Below are 17,730 nucleotides of genomic sequence, written 5' to 3' on the forward strand. Positions count from 1 at the left end.
ATTGGTTATTGTAATGTAACATCCAGTTAGGACACTGCTTGTGCAAATATGACATAGATTGATGTTATTAGTGTTATATTACATGTTACAGGTTATCTACACATGGGAAATAGGAGTGCTATAATCTAGAGATGTGCTAGAACTGCTTGAATTTGATCAGAGAGAAATGATGACTGTTAAAAGAGGTAATGGTAAAATATGATGTATGGAACAAATTCTAGTTGAATTTGCCAATCTCGGAATTCATTGGCAATAGACCATCTATTTCTAAGAATACTATATTTTATTGAGCTTGTTACTTTGCCATGCATCCTTTTTAAATCAAATTTTGCCTTGAAAATAGGTTCCTTTACATCAAAAAGAAATGACTGGGATATTTTTACTGTATTACCCCCAAAAAACTGCTAGTAGTTTATTTGGGGGGGGGGTATTTTTTATATTATCTGTGATATAAATTACAAATTATTTTTATACCATTGTACAAAGTAATCTATATGAAGTCCAATGCTGTGTTTACCACATTGATTCTCAATATTTGTTTTTGCGTATGGTGCATTTTCTTTGCTTCTCTGTTACAGATGTCTAAAATATTTATTACTAAACAAAATATTAAAACCACCAAAGAAATATTAAACTCAAATACTTCTTACTATAATATATCAAATGTAAATAGATGTGACCTCACCAAAGTGGCCTTTGTAGGAAATCCCCCATTGCTGAATGTGTTTATCCTTAATCGAATGCTTAAACAGCTAACGAAAGGTTACGTCGCAAGTTTGCCGACAAAGCTAATGCCGTTGGCCCCTGGATCGAGAGACAGATGGATTCCGTGGCAGCTATTGGTATGGGAATGCAAGGCAGTCTGGAGGACCAACTTAATAAACTCAGGCAATTTGAAACAGGAGTTGTTCAATACAGACCTCACATGGATGAACTTGAAAAGTGCCATCAGGCAAGTTTAAAATTCTATTCTGCTTTAAAATGTGGAATGAAATTTTTTGTTATTGAATATGGTTAATAAAAAGAGTTTAATTTAGTAGTGATTAACCCTTTTAACTCTGGATTTTTTTAGATGCACAATAAATAAATAAACATCTCAAAATATTGTTTGTAGATGTTGAAAATACCATTGAAACATATTAACAAGTTCCTACTCTAGTTGTAGGTAATAGGATGTCATGGCAGTTGCCACTATTAGATTTCAAGGAAAACAAGTGTAAAAAATCATGTAGACAAGCCACCAGATGAGACATCTGGTAGTGAATAGTAAAGCAGTTTCTACTACTGATAAAATAGACCTTTGCATATGAATGTGGCAAATGCCACCAGCAAGGTCAAAAAGGTTGATGTAGTTTCTATTCATGGACAGTATCAAAGGTTTCAATTTTGTACTTTAAGTTTCTATCATTTTGCATCATCATCATCTATATCATTCCTAACATCATTGTTATTTTCATAATGTTTCATGATTTTTATTGTAATCATTTCAAACACCACTGTAATTTTTAAAGAAGAAGAACTATTGGTTGAATCCCGAATTGATTTTTTTTTAAAAAAAATTTGTTTCTCTGTTAAAAGGTAAGATTTTGCATGCACACTGCTGCAATGTGATTTCCTTTTCACCAGTATTAATTACCTATTGTTCTAGCTGCAAGAAATACATTGTTATGAATTTTGTACACATGTAAATAAAATTAATCGAATTGTATGTAAATTGTAGTCGCATATAAAATGTAGAATGAAAGGCTCGGTGCAAAGAATTGCCAAAAAATAAGGTTACAGGCATAAGTCCATTTACCATTGAGGCAGCGGCTATCTCGCCAAATTGCTGAGATAACGCCAAGCTGGCAGCGGTTATGGTGATTGTTTTTTTGTAGCCAGATTTGTTGAGAAATCGCCAAAAGTCGCCAAGCTTGGTGACGTTGAATTTGTTCTCTGTGTAACTGTGTATGCCTTCTGGCAGTTTTGAGAAATCAAAGGTACTGGAAATTTCTCACCAGATGAGGGGAAACTATATAAGACAGGAGAGAGCTTCAGCTTACAGTTTAATTCAGACTGTTCAGTTCAGAGTATTGAAAGATTGCCATTCGATTTCCTTGTTTTTAACATTTCCAGTACTTTGAAGTAGTAACTACTGATTGTGTATTAAGAAGAGCTGTATGAATACTTTTGTGTGAGGAGTTCCAGAACTGCAAATTTATTTATTTTTTTTAATAAATTTCACATCTGTTCTGTGAGCATTCAATCCATTACAAATCCATATGCACATAACACTATGATATTCTAATAAGATCTTGAAGCTGAAATTGCATGTTTGAATTCTTATTAGGCTTAAAATTTGAATGCATTATTTCTTTACTTTTAGCAGTGGTTCTCAACTGTGGATGAAGTACTCCCACAGTCTGCCTTTTATTAATCTGTTAAACTTCTTTTATTAAAGTCTTAGCATTCATCAATATTTTCTATATTTTTTGTTGTTTACTATATAAAACACATTAAAAATAATCTCCAATTTAAATTAATGTATATGTGTCGGGTCATTGACCCGACACATATACATTAATTATATTATTATTACCCGACACATATACACATATACATTATTAGTTCATGCACATTAAGAGTATGCGTGGAATTCGCTATGACGCATTTACTAAAACAATACAATTTTGAACCTGTTGAAACTTGTTTGACTAACATATTATTCAGTTCATCACCAACTTTCATAAATATCGAATGTATTTTAGTACCCATAGAAGATGAATATAGATAACCAGTACAAATGTACTGTGCTACATTTTTTATTTTCGTGTGGTGAATCTGCCAGGTTTGCAGTGATTAAAATTAATAGTGTACATGGTAAACACACTATTAGTGTAAGGACTGCCCAGAAATTTTAAGTTGGAAAAAGCAGCATTGATGATGAACCCCGTTCAGTACATTTTGAACTGTTAGAACCAAATCAAACGATTAATTTAGAAGTTTATAGTGAACAACTTTGCCATCTAAACTCAGGCTTGATCAAAAAATGCCCATGATTGGTGAATATCAAGAAAGTGTTGTTTCATCATGATAACTCTAGACCACATACGCTCGAACAACATTGCAAAAAATTAGTGAACAAACAAACAAACCTTACAAAATTTTTTACTGGGAAAAAATTCTAAACAGGATGTACACAATGAACTTTCAAGTTTTTTTTTTTTTTCATCAAAACCAGAGTCTTTCTACAGCAATGGCATAAAAAAGTTGCCTGTAAGATGGCGTGACATTGTAGATAATGGAGGAAAATATATAATTGATTAAAATGTTAAATTGTGTTTTTTTATATTATTTAAAAATTTACCAAAATATGTGTTTGAATTTATGGACTGACCCAATATTTTTCAAGTTTTAGAAAGAAGGGGAATAATCAATGGGGAAAGAGGTGTATGGGCTAAAAAAATTGAGAACCATTGCCTTAGAGTATTGCTGCTATCACAAACTCTTGATTAACATTAAGAAAAAATGAAACTTTCTTTTCTCTTCATAAGCATTTAAGATATAGTGGAACCTCGAGATACAAGCACCTCTATGTACGAGAAATTCGAGATACCAGGAAAGAATGAGCAAAAAATTTGTCTCTAAATACGAGCATTGACTTGAGTAACAAGCAGTGAGCCAGGCTGTTTGTATGCATGGCGCCATTTCTAGATACGGCTCGACTCGGGGAATCCCCTCGTCAGGTGACTCAGTGTTCTTTGATCTACATGTTGTGCGCTTGTGAGTTAATTGTTTATTACATTTAACCTGAAAATAATTATTTCACCATGCCTCCCAAGAAGATTATTGCCTCAGATAGTGCTGCAAAGAAAAATAGGAAAGCCATGGTTGTTTAAATTAAGAAAGAAATCATAGATGTGTAAGAGTGATGGAATTGGTGAAGACTTATGGCCTTTCGACATTGACGATCTGCACTATTTTGAAGAAGGAAGAAATTAAGGAACTTGGTGCAGCCAAGAGAATTACTGTTACTTCCAAGCACCGTCCAAAACTCCTAGAAACTGTTGTTGGTGTGGATTAACGAGAAGCTGTTAAAAGGTCGGTGTCAAAAGCTATCATAAAGGTAAACTATGGTTATATTATTTACCAGTGTTACTTATTAGAAAAATTTATTTTTATGTTGATATTTTTGGGGGTGTGAAATGGATTAACTGTATTTCTACTAGTTTCAATGGGGAAGTTTGTTTCTAGATTTGAGAAATTAACTATACCAGTTGAATGCTGGAATGACTTAAACTTTTATCTCGAGGTTCCACTGTAATTCTTTGTTGTTATCAAGTTTTTTAAACATTGATTATGATGGGATGAGAGATAGATTTATGTATGTTTTCTAATATTCATTTAAGAGATGTTTTAGATTTTATGAGATTTCATGTATTCTTTCTCAGAATATTGAAATGTCATTTTTTAAGTATTATAAATCATATTCAAATAGAGTACTTGAGTATAATTTTTTGCTTCATGAAAATTATCATTCTGTGTTTGTCTTTTCACTTGATATTGAGATGTATAGAAATATTATAAATTTAATATTTCCTAAAATATTTTGACATGAAGTTGTACTGTTTTTGCATTTATATTAAATTTGCATGAATTATTATTAAATTGATATGAAAGAAAAATGTTGGTCTTTTGAAAGGATATGTATTTGTCTCCTATGGTTGTTTTTTTAAACATTAAAATCACAATAGAGATTCTTTTTTATCCTTAGGAAATACAAGAAGCCATGATCTTTGAAAATAGATACACTCAGTACACCATGGAAGTAAGTATTCACTGTTGTTGAAAAGGTTTTGAATTTCAAACTGCAGTTTAGAGATGCCCTCAATTTAATGGCTTTCATTGTCACTGCTCAAAATGTATAAAATGAATGTCAAATTATCTCCATCTTAGCGATATATTTCATTTTAATAATATTTTATAAAATCATTATTTATTGCTATATTAAGCCATGCACATTATATTTAATTTCAATTTTTATTGTTTTCAACACTTCTTTGAATTTTTTTTAAGAAGCTTTCTAGAGAAATAGATGAGGTAGGAGTGTTAATTGTACAGATAGCAACACATTCTATGTGCGTACTTACGCAAAATTGCCGTTCAGATTTTCACTTCATGTGAATAAGATTTTTACATCCTCCCCACCCCATCCCAAAATAGCATTAAAATTCATTTTGAACTTTTGAAGAAATTAACAAATACTGTAGATGTGGAGTTGCCTAGTTTTGAAAGTACAGACATGTATGAAAATCAGCTGTGAATCCAAAAACTCCAAAATATGTAAAAAATTCACTTGTGATTATGTCTAGCATGGATTTTTTTTTTTTTTTTTTTTTTTTTAAACTTGGTCACTACTCTTCCTAACACAGCGGCTGTTAAAAATATAAAACTAGGCAGAATTGTTGGAAATTTTTTTAAATACTTTTGCTATATTAAAATATAAAAAGGCTGTATACTTCATAAGTATGAAAAAATATTTAACATTTTTTAAACATCTTTAAGTATGGATAAAAATATTTAGCAATGCTTTGATGTGCTAAGAATGCTTCAATATCCCAGTTTAAGACGATTTTTGTTAGGTCCTCTGTAATTGCTAAGTCAGGGTTTGACTGCATTATACATTGCCAGTTTTAATTGTGTTTGAAAGCAGAAGTTGTATAATAACATGCTTTTTTTTTTTTTTTTTTTTTTTTTTCAGACTCTTCGTGTCGGCTGGGAGCAGCTTTTGACTTCGATCCACCGTAACATCAATGAAGTTGAAAACCAGGTAATTTACTTGCTTATTGTATATATTTCTAGATCTATGTTTATACAGTAAATTCATTTGTATAATATTATATCAAGTATCCAAAATTATCTTGATATGCACGATATCATGCATTTCTCTGAAACTGTGAATTATAATTTTATGAATGTGTGTGGAATGATACACAACATCATAACACATAAATACAAAGGAAAAAAATAAGTACAATGCACATGATATTAAACATAAGAAATGGTGATAAATAAGTTGCAAGGAGAGCTCAGAAAAAGAAGGCCTATGAATTTAATGCGAAATGTTATCTTCCTTGATTTGTACATATATATCACAATGTTTTTTTCTTGGTAGCAGTAACACTCTTAACCACAATTTTGAGAAATTAAGTTACAACAATGCGGTCTTCAGGGCATTTACATGTGTAAGAGAAGGATGTCTCTGTGCAATTGTTTTTTAATATAGTTCTGTTCTGGATGAATATCTGGAGATTTTGCAAGCCACTGTTATTTGCTCAATGTCTTTTACTTTTAAGAATTCATCAACGAGTCATGCTCAATGTAATTGTAATTTTTTTTATTTTATTTTAGCATACTTTTAATGCCTATCTATAGAAATGGGTCCCTATGTGTGATTACTTAGATTTGGAGCCAAAAATTGTAGAAATAAAAAAGTTTGCAAATAAAATTTACGTTTTTAGGAACTTTGATGATGCCACCCAGTTGAACATACTTATATAAAATATTTGAAAAAAGGGGCTTTTGAAAGTGATTTAAATTGAATAATATTATTTATCAAAAAATTTAATAAATATAAGACTGAGGCATAAACTTGTATAATGCTGTAACTGTAATAGCATGATGTTAATAAAGAAGTGTAACTCAGCTGGAAAATGAAAATTTATTTTTATGAAGGTTTTAAATTATATGTATGCTTTAGATAATCTATAAAAAAAATATGTCATTGCTGTGATCTTAAATCCTCAGGACTCTCCCCTGTCATGCATACTTTTGATTAAGGCTTTTAGGCCTTAATACTTTTGATTAAGGCTTTTAGGCCTTAATCAAAAGTATGCATTATCAAAAAAGTATGCTTAATCAAAAGTATGCTGTAACTTAATTCCACAAAATTGTGGTTAAGAGTGTTACTGCTACCAAGAAAAAAACATTGTGATATATATGTACAAATCAAGGGAGATAACATTTCACATTAAATTCATAGGCCTTCTTCTTTTTGAGCTCTCCTTGCAACTTATCAACAGGCCCTATAAGGCTTTTTAATTTTTTATTTTTTTTCTTGTTTTTAATTTTTTGTAAATATAGGCTGTAATATGTTGTTTTGTTTAGGAAGAAAAGTCTTTAAATGATTTTGCATGTGATAAACCTCAAAGCTTTATTTTCTCTTTTCAGTCCTTAGGGGCCCCTTTTTAATTTTTGTATAAATGAGATGGTAATATAAATTTTTTTCTGGGAGGAATATTTCTTTACAAAGTACTAACAGACCTCAAAGCCCATTTGTTGTATTATTGGGTTCAAGATGCCCACAAAGCAGGTTAAAATGCCTGCTGTTCAAATATCTGAATTCTAAGTTTTCGATATTTAGACAGCAAACATATGTAATGAAAATTTTAGTAAACATTCTATCCAGTGTATATCATTTCGCATTTCTAATCTTCGAATCTTCTAGAAAAGGGCAATCTTTGTAACAGATAAAAGTATGTCAAAATTTTTTATATCGTAATGTGTAGATAACTTGTATTCCACCTTCGTACAAATTAGGGCTATAAAATATAGCAGTGGAACTATAGTTATTTTATAAACTGTATAAGGATTTAATGTGAAATTTATTGAAAATGCAAAATTAACTGATTATATCTATAATAATTGTATTTCAGATTCTAACTCGAGATTCTAAAGGCATTACTGGTGAGCAACTGAATGAATTCAGGATGTCATTCAATCACTTCGATAAAAACAGAACAGGCCGTCTAGCTCCCGAAGAGTTCAAATCTTGTCTAGTCAGTTTAGGATATAATATTCGTAATGACAGACAGGTGAAGTATTTTTTGTATTTGCATTTCATTTATACGTACTTATATAAATGATAATATTCAACAGTGCACCATTTTTCTGTTTTTCCCTCTAATCTTAAATTCTAGAGATTTCATTCCAGGCAGTGATCTTAGAAGTAAATATTAACGCGTTGACGATGGTACAGATAATTCATTGTTCTTTTCGTGCTGTGTTGCTTGAATTAGCGGTCCATTTTGTGGGGGGGGGGCTGGCTTCAAATTTAAAAATTATAAAATTAAATTATTTGCCATCCCACGGAACAGACAAGTATGACCCACCGGTAGGTCAGGCCGGCGTCTTCGTGTTAAAGAGAAAATATTAGTTTATATAAAAGTTTATAGAAATTGTTAATTGCCTCCTGTGCTAAGAATGAATTTAAAATTTTGCAGTTTCCATTTAGTTACTTATTGCAACAATTTCTGAACTATAAGGCTGTCAGTAAATGCAGTAATTTCTGAACTGTAAGGTTCATCCTCTAGAATAATTTATGATTTGAATGGTTTTTTTTTTAAATTGAAGCGTATGTAATTATTATACTGCATTTTTTTTCCCATTACTAAATGTTTTGTTATAAGCACGGCCTGCATTTTGATGACCTAAAAATTCACGTAAAGTCTCCTTAATATTTTTTTAATTGCCTCCAAAAATAAAAAATAATATAAAAAGGACACAATTGATAAATATTGATAAATGAATTACAAATTCCAAGCAATTATGCTTACTTGTCACTTGAATTTTTTCTCCTGAATTTTACAGTTGCATTAAACTCTGAAGTGCTTCTTTATGTTTTACGAAAGATCTTCTGTTGTCAGTATATAAGTTTTTATATTGTGAGAAGCTTCTCTAGACATCTACTGCAGTTATTAGAGCATATTTGAAAAAAACCAGCATCACTTATTGTTAACTCTTTTTCGGTGTACGTAAGAATGAGCTTCTCCTGTTGACGATGATACTGAGAGATATTTTTTGCATTGATTGGAAGCCTCAGTTAATAATCAAAACAGTGTTGAATTTAGTAAATGCAGTATTTGAAACTTTTTGCCTTTGGCTTTTTTTAAAATGTCATGTAATTTCTGAGAGTAATTTGTTACTTCTACAAGTTTCATGTTTTACTCTTGTAAGGATTTAATATTGAAATTAGGATCCTGAAATTGGATGTGATGTATGCAGGATTTCCTTCAATTTTGTCCCTGGAGAAAACAAAGCTTGAATCAAAGCAATACTATACCAGCTTAAGTAAATAAATGCAATTTTATCAAAAGTGTTTTGCACCCAGCTGTGACTATGTAATTCCAAGAATATGTGTGTGTATTAGCCATTGAAAATATTCCACTTCATGCAGTTTAAAATATTAACAACAAATATTAACAAAATTGTGTGCATGTTAAATGAATATTGTGTTCTGACATCATGCTTATCCATTAGTATAATTTAATCACATTATTTGGTGACAAAATATGCATGTTAATAAAAACATGCATATTTAAAAAAGTCTTTAATCTGGACGTCCATAATTCGGACCTCAAAGCTATAAACTTTCTGCGCAAACGCATAATGCATTTACGCATGCACATGTGCTTTTATGCACGTGCGTTTAATGTATAACGGACGGTATAAGCAAAGCTAAAATTATCTAATTATCTATTTCAGTCAATGTTGCACATTGTGTTGTCCCTTAATCTTCGAATTGGATCCCGCTTATTATTTTTTGCAGACTGTTAGAGTAATTTTATAAAAGTAAGTTGGAACTTTCGATTATGTCAAATAGAATTTCCAGTGCTGGATCTACAAAGGGAAAGCATGTTTCGATGTCCATCAAACAAAAATTGGAATTGCTGCATGAAATGGATAAAAGCTCCTTTGTTTCTCTAACCATTCCGAAATCTGTTTATCAATTTCACTCTGCTCTGCGGGGGAGGGGGGGACGTTGCGGCGCGCAATGAACTGGAAGTTGATCTGTCAGCTCTATCCTTATCTTCAGGGCAGATGTTTTTATTTTATTCGGCTTATAATTCTTTACTAATTGTAGTATTTCATCTCAATGTGCTCTGTCTTTGATACGATTTAAATCAAATTCGTCGTCATTATAAATATCACGAATACATATCAGTTAGTTCTCTGGTTTCAATTTTCTAATTTTGACTATGCGTAATGTATGCTTTACGCATGCACACGTTGAAGGAAATGTTTAATAAAGTAAACAAATAAATATTAAGCTTTTTTTTTTTTTTTTTTTTTTTTTTTTTTTTTTTTTTTTTTTTGTGTGTGTGTGTGTGTGTGTGTGTGCCATCTTACCAGATTTAAATTGATGACTTATAACCCGGAATCACCGAAGTCCCGACGAGTCCGGATTAAAGGCTTTTGACTGTAGTTATTATGAGCTTTATAATGACATCATAAAACTCTCATTTACTAAGTTTTTCAGGAAAAATGTTTTCTTATACTTCTAAAATATTCCAGTTAGTTGAATGCTAGATAGTCATGCTTTTGCTATATTAGAATAAAAGCTTTGAACTGTGATAATATTGAGCATTTCTTCATAATTTAAAGTTTATGGTTTAAAAATATTTAGAATAGCAAATTATACAAAAATAGAAAAATATCCTCTTCATAAATTTTAATTTCTTGACATCTTAATTCATAATTGATTATGAATTACATTACATACATAATGAATTTAATATAACAGTTACATAACATAACGAATTTAATGTGACGTTTAAATTCGTTATCTTATAAATGGCATGTAGACTGAATCATTAATTATTTTTAAATTCTAAAAACATAATCATTATCAAAAGAATAAATGTTAATTTAAACTACAGAATGTTTTTACGAGAGTGACTATACTGTGCAAGCGTACTTCAGAGACAATATATAAAAACAAATATTGTTTATGTGCATTTCTACAAAATAAAATTATCCCAAATAAAGATATTTTTGGTACTACTATATCTGTCAAGAATATATCGTAACATGATTTTTAAGAAAGTGCTTTTTTGAGTTTGAAAATTTGAACTTCACCAACTAAGTATTATTAAAAACTGGGCAAAAATTAATGTAAAAATAATTAAGTTTTAATGCAAGTACCCCATTTTCTATATTAAAACTACTGAGTTTCATCAGTGACTTGACTTCATACAGAACTATAAACTTGTGTTATTGTCATTTTTTTGTGAAATTTTTTTTCTTGTATATTTCAGGGAGAAGCAGACTTCCGTAGGATCATGAGTGTTGTAGATCCTAATAATACTGGCTATGTACATTTTGATGCTTTCTTGGACTTCATGACAAGAGAAAGTACAGATTCTGATACAGCTGAACAAATAATTGATTCCTTCAGAATTTTGGCTGGAGATAAGGTACGTGTGTGTCATATAATCTTTAAGCTACATTGTTAATGCTGTGGAGATTATTTTATATACTCCAGTAAAATATTAGGAGCATTTTACTCACTCTAAAAGGAAAGAACAAGGAGGAAGTTATGCTATTGGGTTGAGACAGTAATTGAGGATGTGATAATTTGCTTCGGGGGGGGGGACTCTTGAGTATTGTATTCTTTTTAAATATTGATGTTTGATGGTTCTTATATGATGATATCAAGTGTTTTAAAATTTAAGAAAATAGTTGCCCTCCTTCTTTCTCTTTTTTCAACCTTTCTAGATTTAAAAGTGAATTAATAAGCTTTTTTTATTAACATTTTTTGTATTTATTCCTTTTTTCAAAATAACTGATTGCTATTAAATTTTTAAACTATTTCTTTGAATTTTTTTTCCCTTGAATTGAATGGATTAGTTTTTGAAAAAAAATTCAGCTTTAACTTAGTTAAACAAAAGTTTCATTTCTTATATTATAGTAATATTTAAATAGTCTTCAGAGAATATTTTTAATCTTATCTAGCTGCTTCTAAATAATAGGAAAAGCATATCATTATTAGACATTTAAGTGTCATACTTATTATTAATGAAGTAAATAATGGAAGAAATTTCTGGATGTTAATTATGGTACATTTCTAGGACTATGAACTTATGATATAAATAACTGAATGATATCTATTTAAATTTACTTGATATATGTTTAAATATGTTGATCTTAATGTGTTTAATCTTTGAAAAGATACCTGTTACATTTAAAATCTGCGGCTATCTGTATTCCACTGAAAATCCATGAATTCATTGTCAATTTTGGAGAGATATATTGGTTTAGGTATCTTGATATCTGTTTCAGAGATGCATCCAGTGGTGCCTATTTTTTTACATTTTTCTTTTTGCTTGGAAAATATGCACATTTAACAGTTTTTTTTCTTTTTTTCCCCCAATGTTGTTTGCACTTGGCTGTGGGCATGATCTTTCAAGACCTGTTGAAGTTCTGACAAAACACTCCAACATAATAAAAATAAAAGGGGGGCAAACCACAGTCTTCCATTACAGTTCATTTTGGGGAAAATTAATGTGCTCTTTGCAAAAAGAAATACTGATTGGAAAATTGGTTAGAAGTTCAGTCTATTTTACAGATAAACAGATAATCCAAGATGTATATATAAACCATGAGAAATGAGTTAAATGCACATTTTAGAAATGGTAGAGAATGTCATGACAAGTAAATCATCTAATTAAGACACAATAACACGCTGAATAAATACTAATTCAGAACAACAAAAATCAGCGTTATATTTACAAAATTTTCACAAGACTAGTTTCGATGGTTTTACCGAACCACCATCTTCAGCTGCAAAACCGCAAATGAACAAGATAGGAAATAATGATTAGATAAGATAAGAAAGCCTGGACAAGAATAAGCAAGTGGCACCATCTGTTGCTGAAACCAGAACTAAATCATAATTTCTTTAAAAGCCGAAGGCAAATTTGGATTGGAATTAGGATCGTTAACTAGAACAGAAAGACTTTTATGAATGTGAAATGCCTCTAGAAAATCCAGTTCTCCAATAGAAGATGTTTTTTGAATAATTTTGGCAGCAGAAAAATTGAAAGTGTGGTTTTCGGACCAACAATGTTGAGCAACAGAAGACTTCTGTGTTTCCTTTTTTCTAACATATGCCTCATGTTCCTTGACGCGAAATTTTAAGGCTCTCTTAGTTTGGCCAATGTAAATTAAACCACACTGGCAAGGAATCCTATAAATACCCCAGGAATTCATATCCGGAATGGGATCCTTGAGTATGGAACTTGGAATTTTATTGATGGGAGAATAAACAACCCGAAAGTTAAATTTCTGCAAAATATGTGCAACTTTATAGCTAATTGATGGAAAGAAGGGAATGACAACAGAATTTTTATAATCTCCTAAAACAAGAGTGTGCCTTTTAGTGTGTTGAGATGAGAATTTTTTAACTGCTTGATTAATAATATTGGGTGGAAAAATCATCTATTTCAGAAAATTGTTTTTATAGCACTCAGAAATAATGGATACAAATAATTTTAAGGAGACTATGTGAAATCGTTTAATTAAGCTCCAAGTTCACCTTTTTTTTTTTAATTTGCCATAATTATTATTAACTAAATACATTCTTTTGAGAGCAATCTGTAGATAAGATTGGAAGGACTACAGTTTTGTTGTTAGGTGCTTTTATCCAGGATTACATCATTTATATGTGGTTTTAGATGGCTGCATTATGTATCCGTAAACATTTTCAGAAGTAATTTTCAAAATGTTTAGTTTTGAAAGAGTCTTAGAATATTTTAAAGTATTAGGATTTGGAAAATTTATGTTTAAATTTTCTGAGAGTTAAGTGTTGTTTAAAATAAGTGATAAGCATTTTGTTAACATATCTTTATACTAATTTTATTTTGTGCTCTAGCCTTATATCACTGCAGAAGAGTTGCGCAGGGAATTACCTCCCGACCAAGCCGAGTACTGCATCCAGCGCATGGGACCGTACAAGGGACCTGGAGCTATTCCCGGAGCTCTGGACTACATGTCCTTCTCTACGGCACTGTATGGGGAGAGCGATCTCTAGAATGGTTGAAACGGCCTCTTTTCGAGCTGGACTTTGTGTAGCTTTCGCCTGATTGAGATTCAACCAACATTAGCAGTCTAATACTTAGCACTATATTTAAAGAAAAAGAAGGAACTTTGTTGATTGTTTTCCTTTCTGAGGATGTTATATTATTTTAAGGTCACAATCATTTTGTAAATGGTACAAATTACATTGCAAGAATTATGTTGTGTAATTCTATAATTTATTTATAACAAATTAATTTTTTGGCATTTTCTTATCATTTTAATTAGGATGTGAATAATAGTATGAGATTGTGTGATGTTGGTGTGCAATACTGTGTCAACAAGAACGTTTTTTGGAAAAAAACTGTGTAAAAAAAAATTTCCTACTATCCCAGCTCAATTATTTTTCTTCTGTTCATTTTGTCCCATCCCCGTGGATTTGGTTGAAACTTAATCTACTTAGTAATGAGAAAGTCACTGTTTGTCGTTAAAATAAAAGAGCCACATGTGCCTTTTGGGTGCGCTTGCCGTCCTCCGATGAATTCTGATGTCTTCCGACAGCACGACGACCGTGGTTCTAGATCATCGGCCAAAACGGCCCTTTTTAAACGACATACCGAGGAAACATCTTTTGTCATACAAAGTGCTTGTTTTAACCCTTCAATCTAGTTGTAGTTCTCCCTTTTCTTTTGCTTTTGTTGTCTGTGTGACTGTATCGCAGTGGTAAATTGCAAATAATTAATTTAAAGATTATTTTATGTTATAAGCAATTGTAAATCCGTGTGAGATTATCCAAAGAAAGAGAAATCATCCTACAAATCATGCTTTTGTGCTCCTTTGTACTTTTTAAATTGTCATAATAAAAAAAGTCTTTAGCCCCAAGTTTTTCTTTCTTTTTTGTACCATGCATGCAGCATATAAGAGAACGTTGCCAAAAATCTTAGAAGAAAGAAGTGAAAGATATAGATTTATTGTTTCTGGCTTTAAAAATACTTAATTTAAGAATAGTTACTTAATTTAAGAATAGTTACTATAACCTAAAAAAACTTTTATATGAAATGCATTCAAAACCTAATGTGAATTATTATATGGAATGTTATATGATCATTATTATTATATGAAATAATGATTATATAACATTCCATATAATAATGGCAATGGGTAAAACTATAATAATGAAGAATATTATTGTATAATATAAGGAATTAAAATACAAACTAGTTATATAATAAAGAATAATATATATAATTACTGTATGACTGCTAATGTTAATTATTATATGAAATTATATTAATTTTTACGTAAATACTTTTTTATTTAATTTTGGTCATCAATTTGCACAGTTTATGTGTAATTTTATGTGTTTGATTCTTCCATTTTTTTAAGTTTTCATTGTATGTAAAATAAAAATTTTTTTCTAACAGTAAATTTTGCAAGGGATTGCATTTTATTGAATGATACTTTTTAACCTAAAATTTAAAATAGCTTGTCACATATTTTAAAATATTTTACCACATACACTGAATAGTTATTACATTATGACCACCTGTTATTATAAAGTAGGATCACCCTTCATTCACAAAACTGCCATTACCTGGTGAGTCGTTGAGTTAACAAACTGCTGATAGATAGTCTGAGGTATCTGGTACCATGTATTCCCCAGCTGGTCCTGGAATACCCACACATTGTGAGGCAGTAGCTTTGCAACAAGAATTCGGCTTTCCAGGTGGAACCACAAATATTCGATTGGATTCATGTCAAGTCAATTTGGAGAAGAGGAAATTCACCAGAATGTTCCTTGAACCACTCCCTAAGGATTAGGCTCTTGTGATGTGGTGCATTATCTTGGTGGTAAATGTCATCACCTGCCAGGAACAATGTTGCCATAAAGGGGTGCACCTGGTCTGCAGTGATGTTCATATAGTGTACAGACATGAATCATTGTTCTATGGGAATTACATGCCCCATGAAAATATCACCCATAATGCTGCCATCACCACCTTTTATCCTGCCAACTGTGCACTGAGGTGCTAGGGTTTCCATAGGAAATTGGCATATTCATACTTGCTGATCAGCGGGATTGAGTAGAAAATATAATTCATTGGAGTAGATGACTTTCTTCCATTCCTCTATGTCCAGTGCCCATGTTCTTTTGCCCATTGCAGACACTGTTAGCAATGATGTGCCATCAGCACAGAACATGATTTGGGCAATGGCTGCAAAAGTCCATATGTAGAGATAGTGTCTAAGTCGCCACTGTTGTAGTTGCCAGTGATTTTGGACATTATAAGCCTTAGGTTATGCTGAATAATGTGCAACAGTCTTTGCTCTCCTCTGGAATTAATGTGCCATAGCTGACAAACCATTGGCCCGCAGACTTGTTGTTTCACCATCCATACACCAGTTTTGACAAGTACAGTAAAAAGTCCATAATCCGAACTTGTCGAGACTTCAACGATATTGGATTAGTGGTTTTTTCCGGATTATAGATCATCAATTTAAATCTGGTAAGATGGCATGCAGAAATTATAGAATTAAAAATATGAAACCGTAATTTATGAAATAAAGGGGAATTAGGATCTAAAGGGTATCAAAATTTACAAAAAAAAAAGCCTTAATATTTACTTTTTTACTTTATTAAACGTGTGTAAGTTGTTTAAGTTGCTTCGTTTTTTTGTGCTAATACTTTCTCTTTAATTCTCTCTTCTATAAACAGACATAATTTCTTGTTCAGTTACAAAGTTCCACTGTGCAAATCCTGTAATTGCTGTGTCGAGAATACCGACTAACTTGTCAATTGAAATTTTTTCGTTTTCAATAACCTCACTTTCTTCACTATCGGAAACGCTCATGTGTACACACAAGGTTGTTTAAGGTACACGCTTTACTGGCTTTACGCACATGCATAGCGGATGTGCGCATTAAACGCGCATGCGTAAGTTTGTGGCTTTGAGGTCCAGATTATGGATCATTCCGGACTTTGTACTGTATTCACAATGACTGCACATGAATAGGATGTTTCTGAAATCAATGTTCCCAGGTGCTGAGCCATGACGATTTGACCTTTATTGAAATCTGATAAATCATCTGCTTTTCTATTATGTTACTGAACATTCTACATGTGGAAAAATAGTGCTTGGATGCTTTATATACTCCAGCATCAATCGTGTGTGCCGTAGTTTTGTCTCCAGATGAGTTTATTGCTCTAGGTTAGGAGTGGTCATAATGTAATGGCTCATTGGTGTCTTGTAGAATTATTATACAGGGTGGTTATAATTAAAGTGACCACCTGTGTAGAACCCATTCTGCCTATCAGATTTTGATGAAATTTGGTATATACATTATATGTATTATGGGGGGGGGGAAAGAGTTCTGCAAGGAAAAAATAGTTCAAATTTTGACCACCAGATATCAATTTTAAAAAATTCCTTATGCAAATTAGTCAAACTTGTAAATAGACTTGCAGCCAGAGCCAGAAAATCATTCCACGTGCCTTTGTCATCATTAATCATGCTCTTATAGAAGTAAGATCAAACTTTACTGGTAAAACTGTTTTATCAGACCCTTTGTCTTCATGCAAGATGGAGCAACTCCTCACATTGGGCAACAAGTCAAAGAATTGCTTCATGTTAACTTTAGCAAGAATCATGTAATATCCGGAGTTTTTCCTGATGCCTGGCCTCCTCATTCACCCCACTTAAATCCCTGTGATTTCTGTTTGTGGGGATTTCTAAAAGACCGTGTTTATGGAGGAGGAATTATGACTTAGCCGAGTTGAAAGCCAGCATTACATGCCATCTTGCTGAAATCCCTCGAGAGTTACTTCACACTATCATTAAACACGCTGTAATGCACTTTCAACACATAATTGATGTCAATGGAGCACACATTGAGCAG

The 17,730-nt window shown here is 31.6% G+C and overlaps 1 protein-coding gene across 5 annotated transcripts in view; it reads left to right on the forward strand.

The window, feature by feature from the left end:
• The window catches only part of Actn (alpha actinin), a 148,730-nt gene extending 134,015 nt beyond the window's left edge, over positions 1 to 14,715 (forward strand). For all 5 annotated transcript variants that reach the window (XM_035378209.2, XM_035378239.2, XM_035378217.2 and 2 more), the window contains 6 exons: positions 753 to 952; positions 4,754 to 4,807; positions 5,741 to 5,809; positions 7,695 to 7,853; positions 11,076 to 11,234; positions 13,691 to 14,715. In XM_035378209.2, the coding sequence (XP_035234100.1) occupies positions 753 to 952; positions 4,754 to 4,807; positions 5,741 to 5,809; positions 7,695 to 7,853; positions 11,076 to 11,234; positions 13,691 to 13,849 (800 nt within the window). In that variant the 3' untranslated portion in view covers positions 13,850 to 14,715. The remainder of the gene's footprint in view (positions 1 to 752; positions 953 to 4,753; positions 4,808 to 5,740; positions 5,810 to 7,694; positions 7,854 to 11,075; positions 11,235 to 13,690) is intronic.
• The last annotated feature ends 3,015 nt before the right edge of the window (positions 14,716 to 17,730 follow it).

Source organism: Stegodyphus dumicola, chromosome 11 (genome assembly GCF_044657685.1).
Source record: "Stegodyphus dumicola isolate Sdum_Otavi_A_Nest chromosome 11, ASM4465768v1".
NCBI lineage: Eukaryota > Metazoa > Arthropoda > Arachnida > Araneae > Eresidae > Stegodyphus > Stegodyphus dumicola.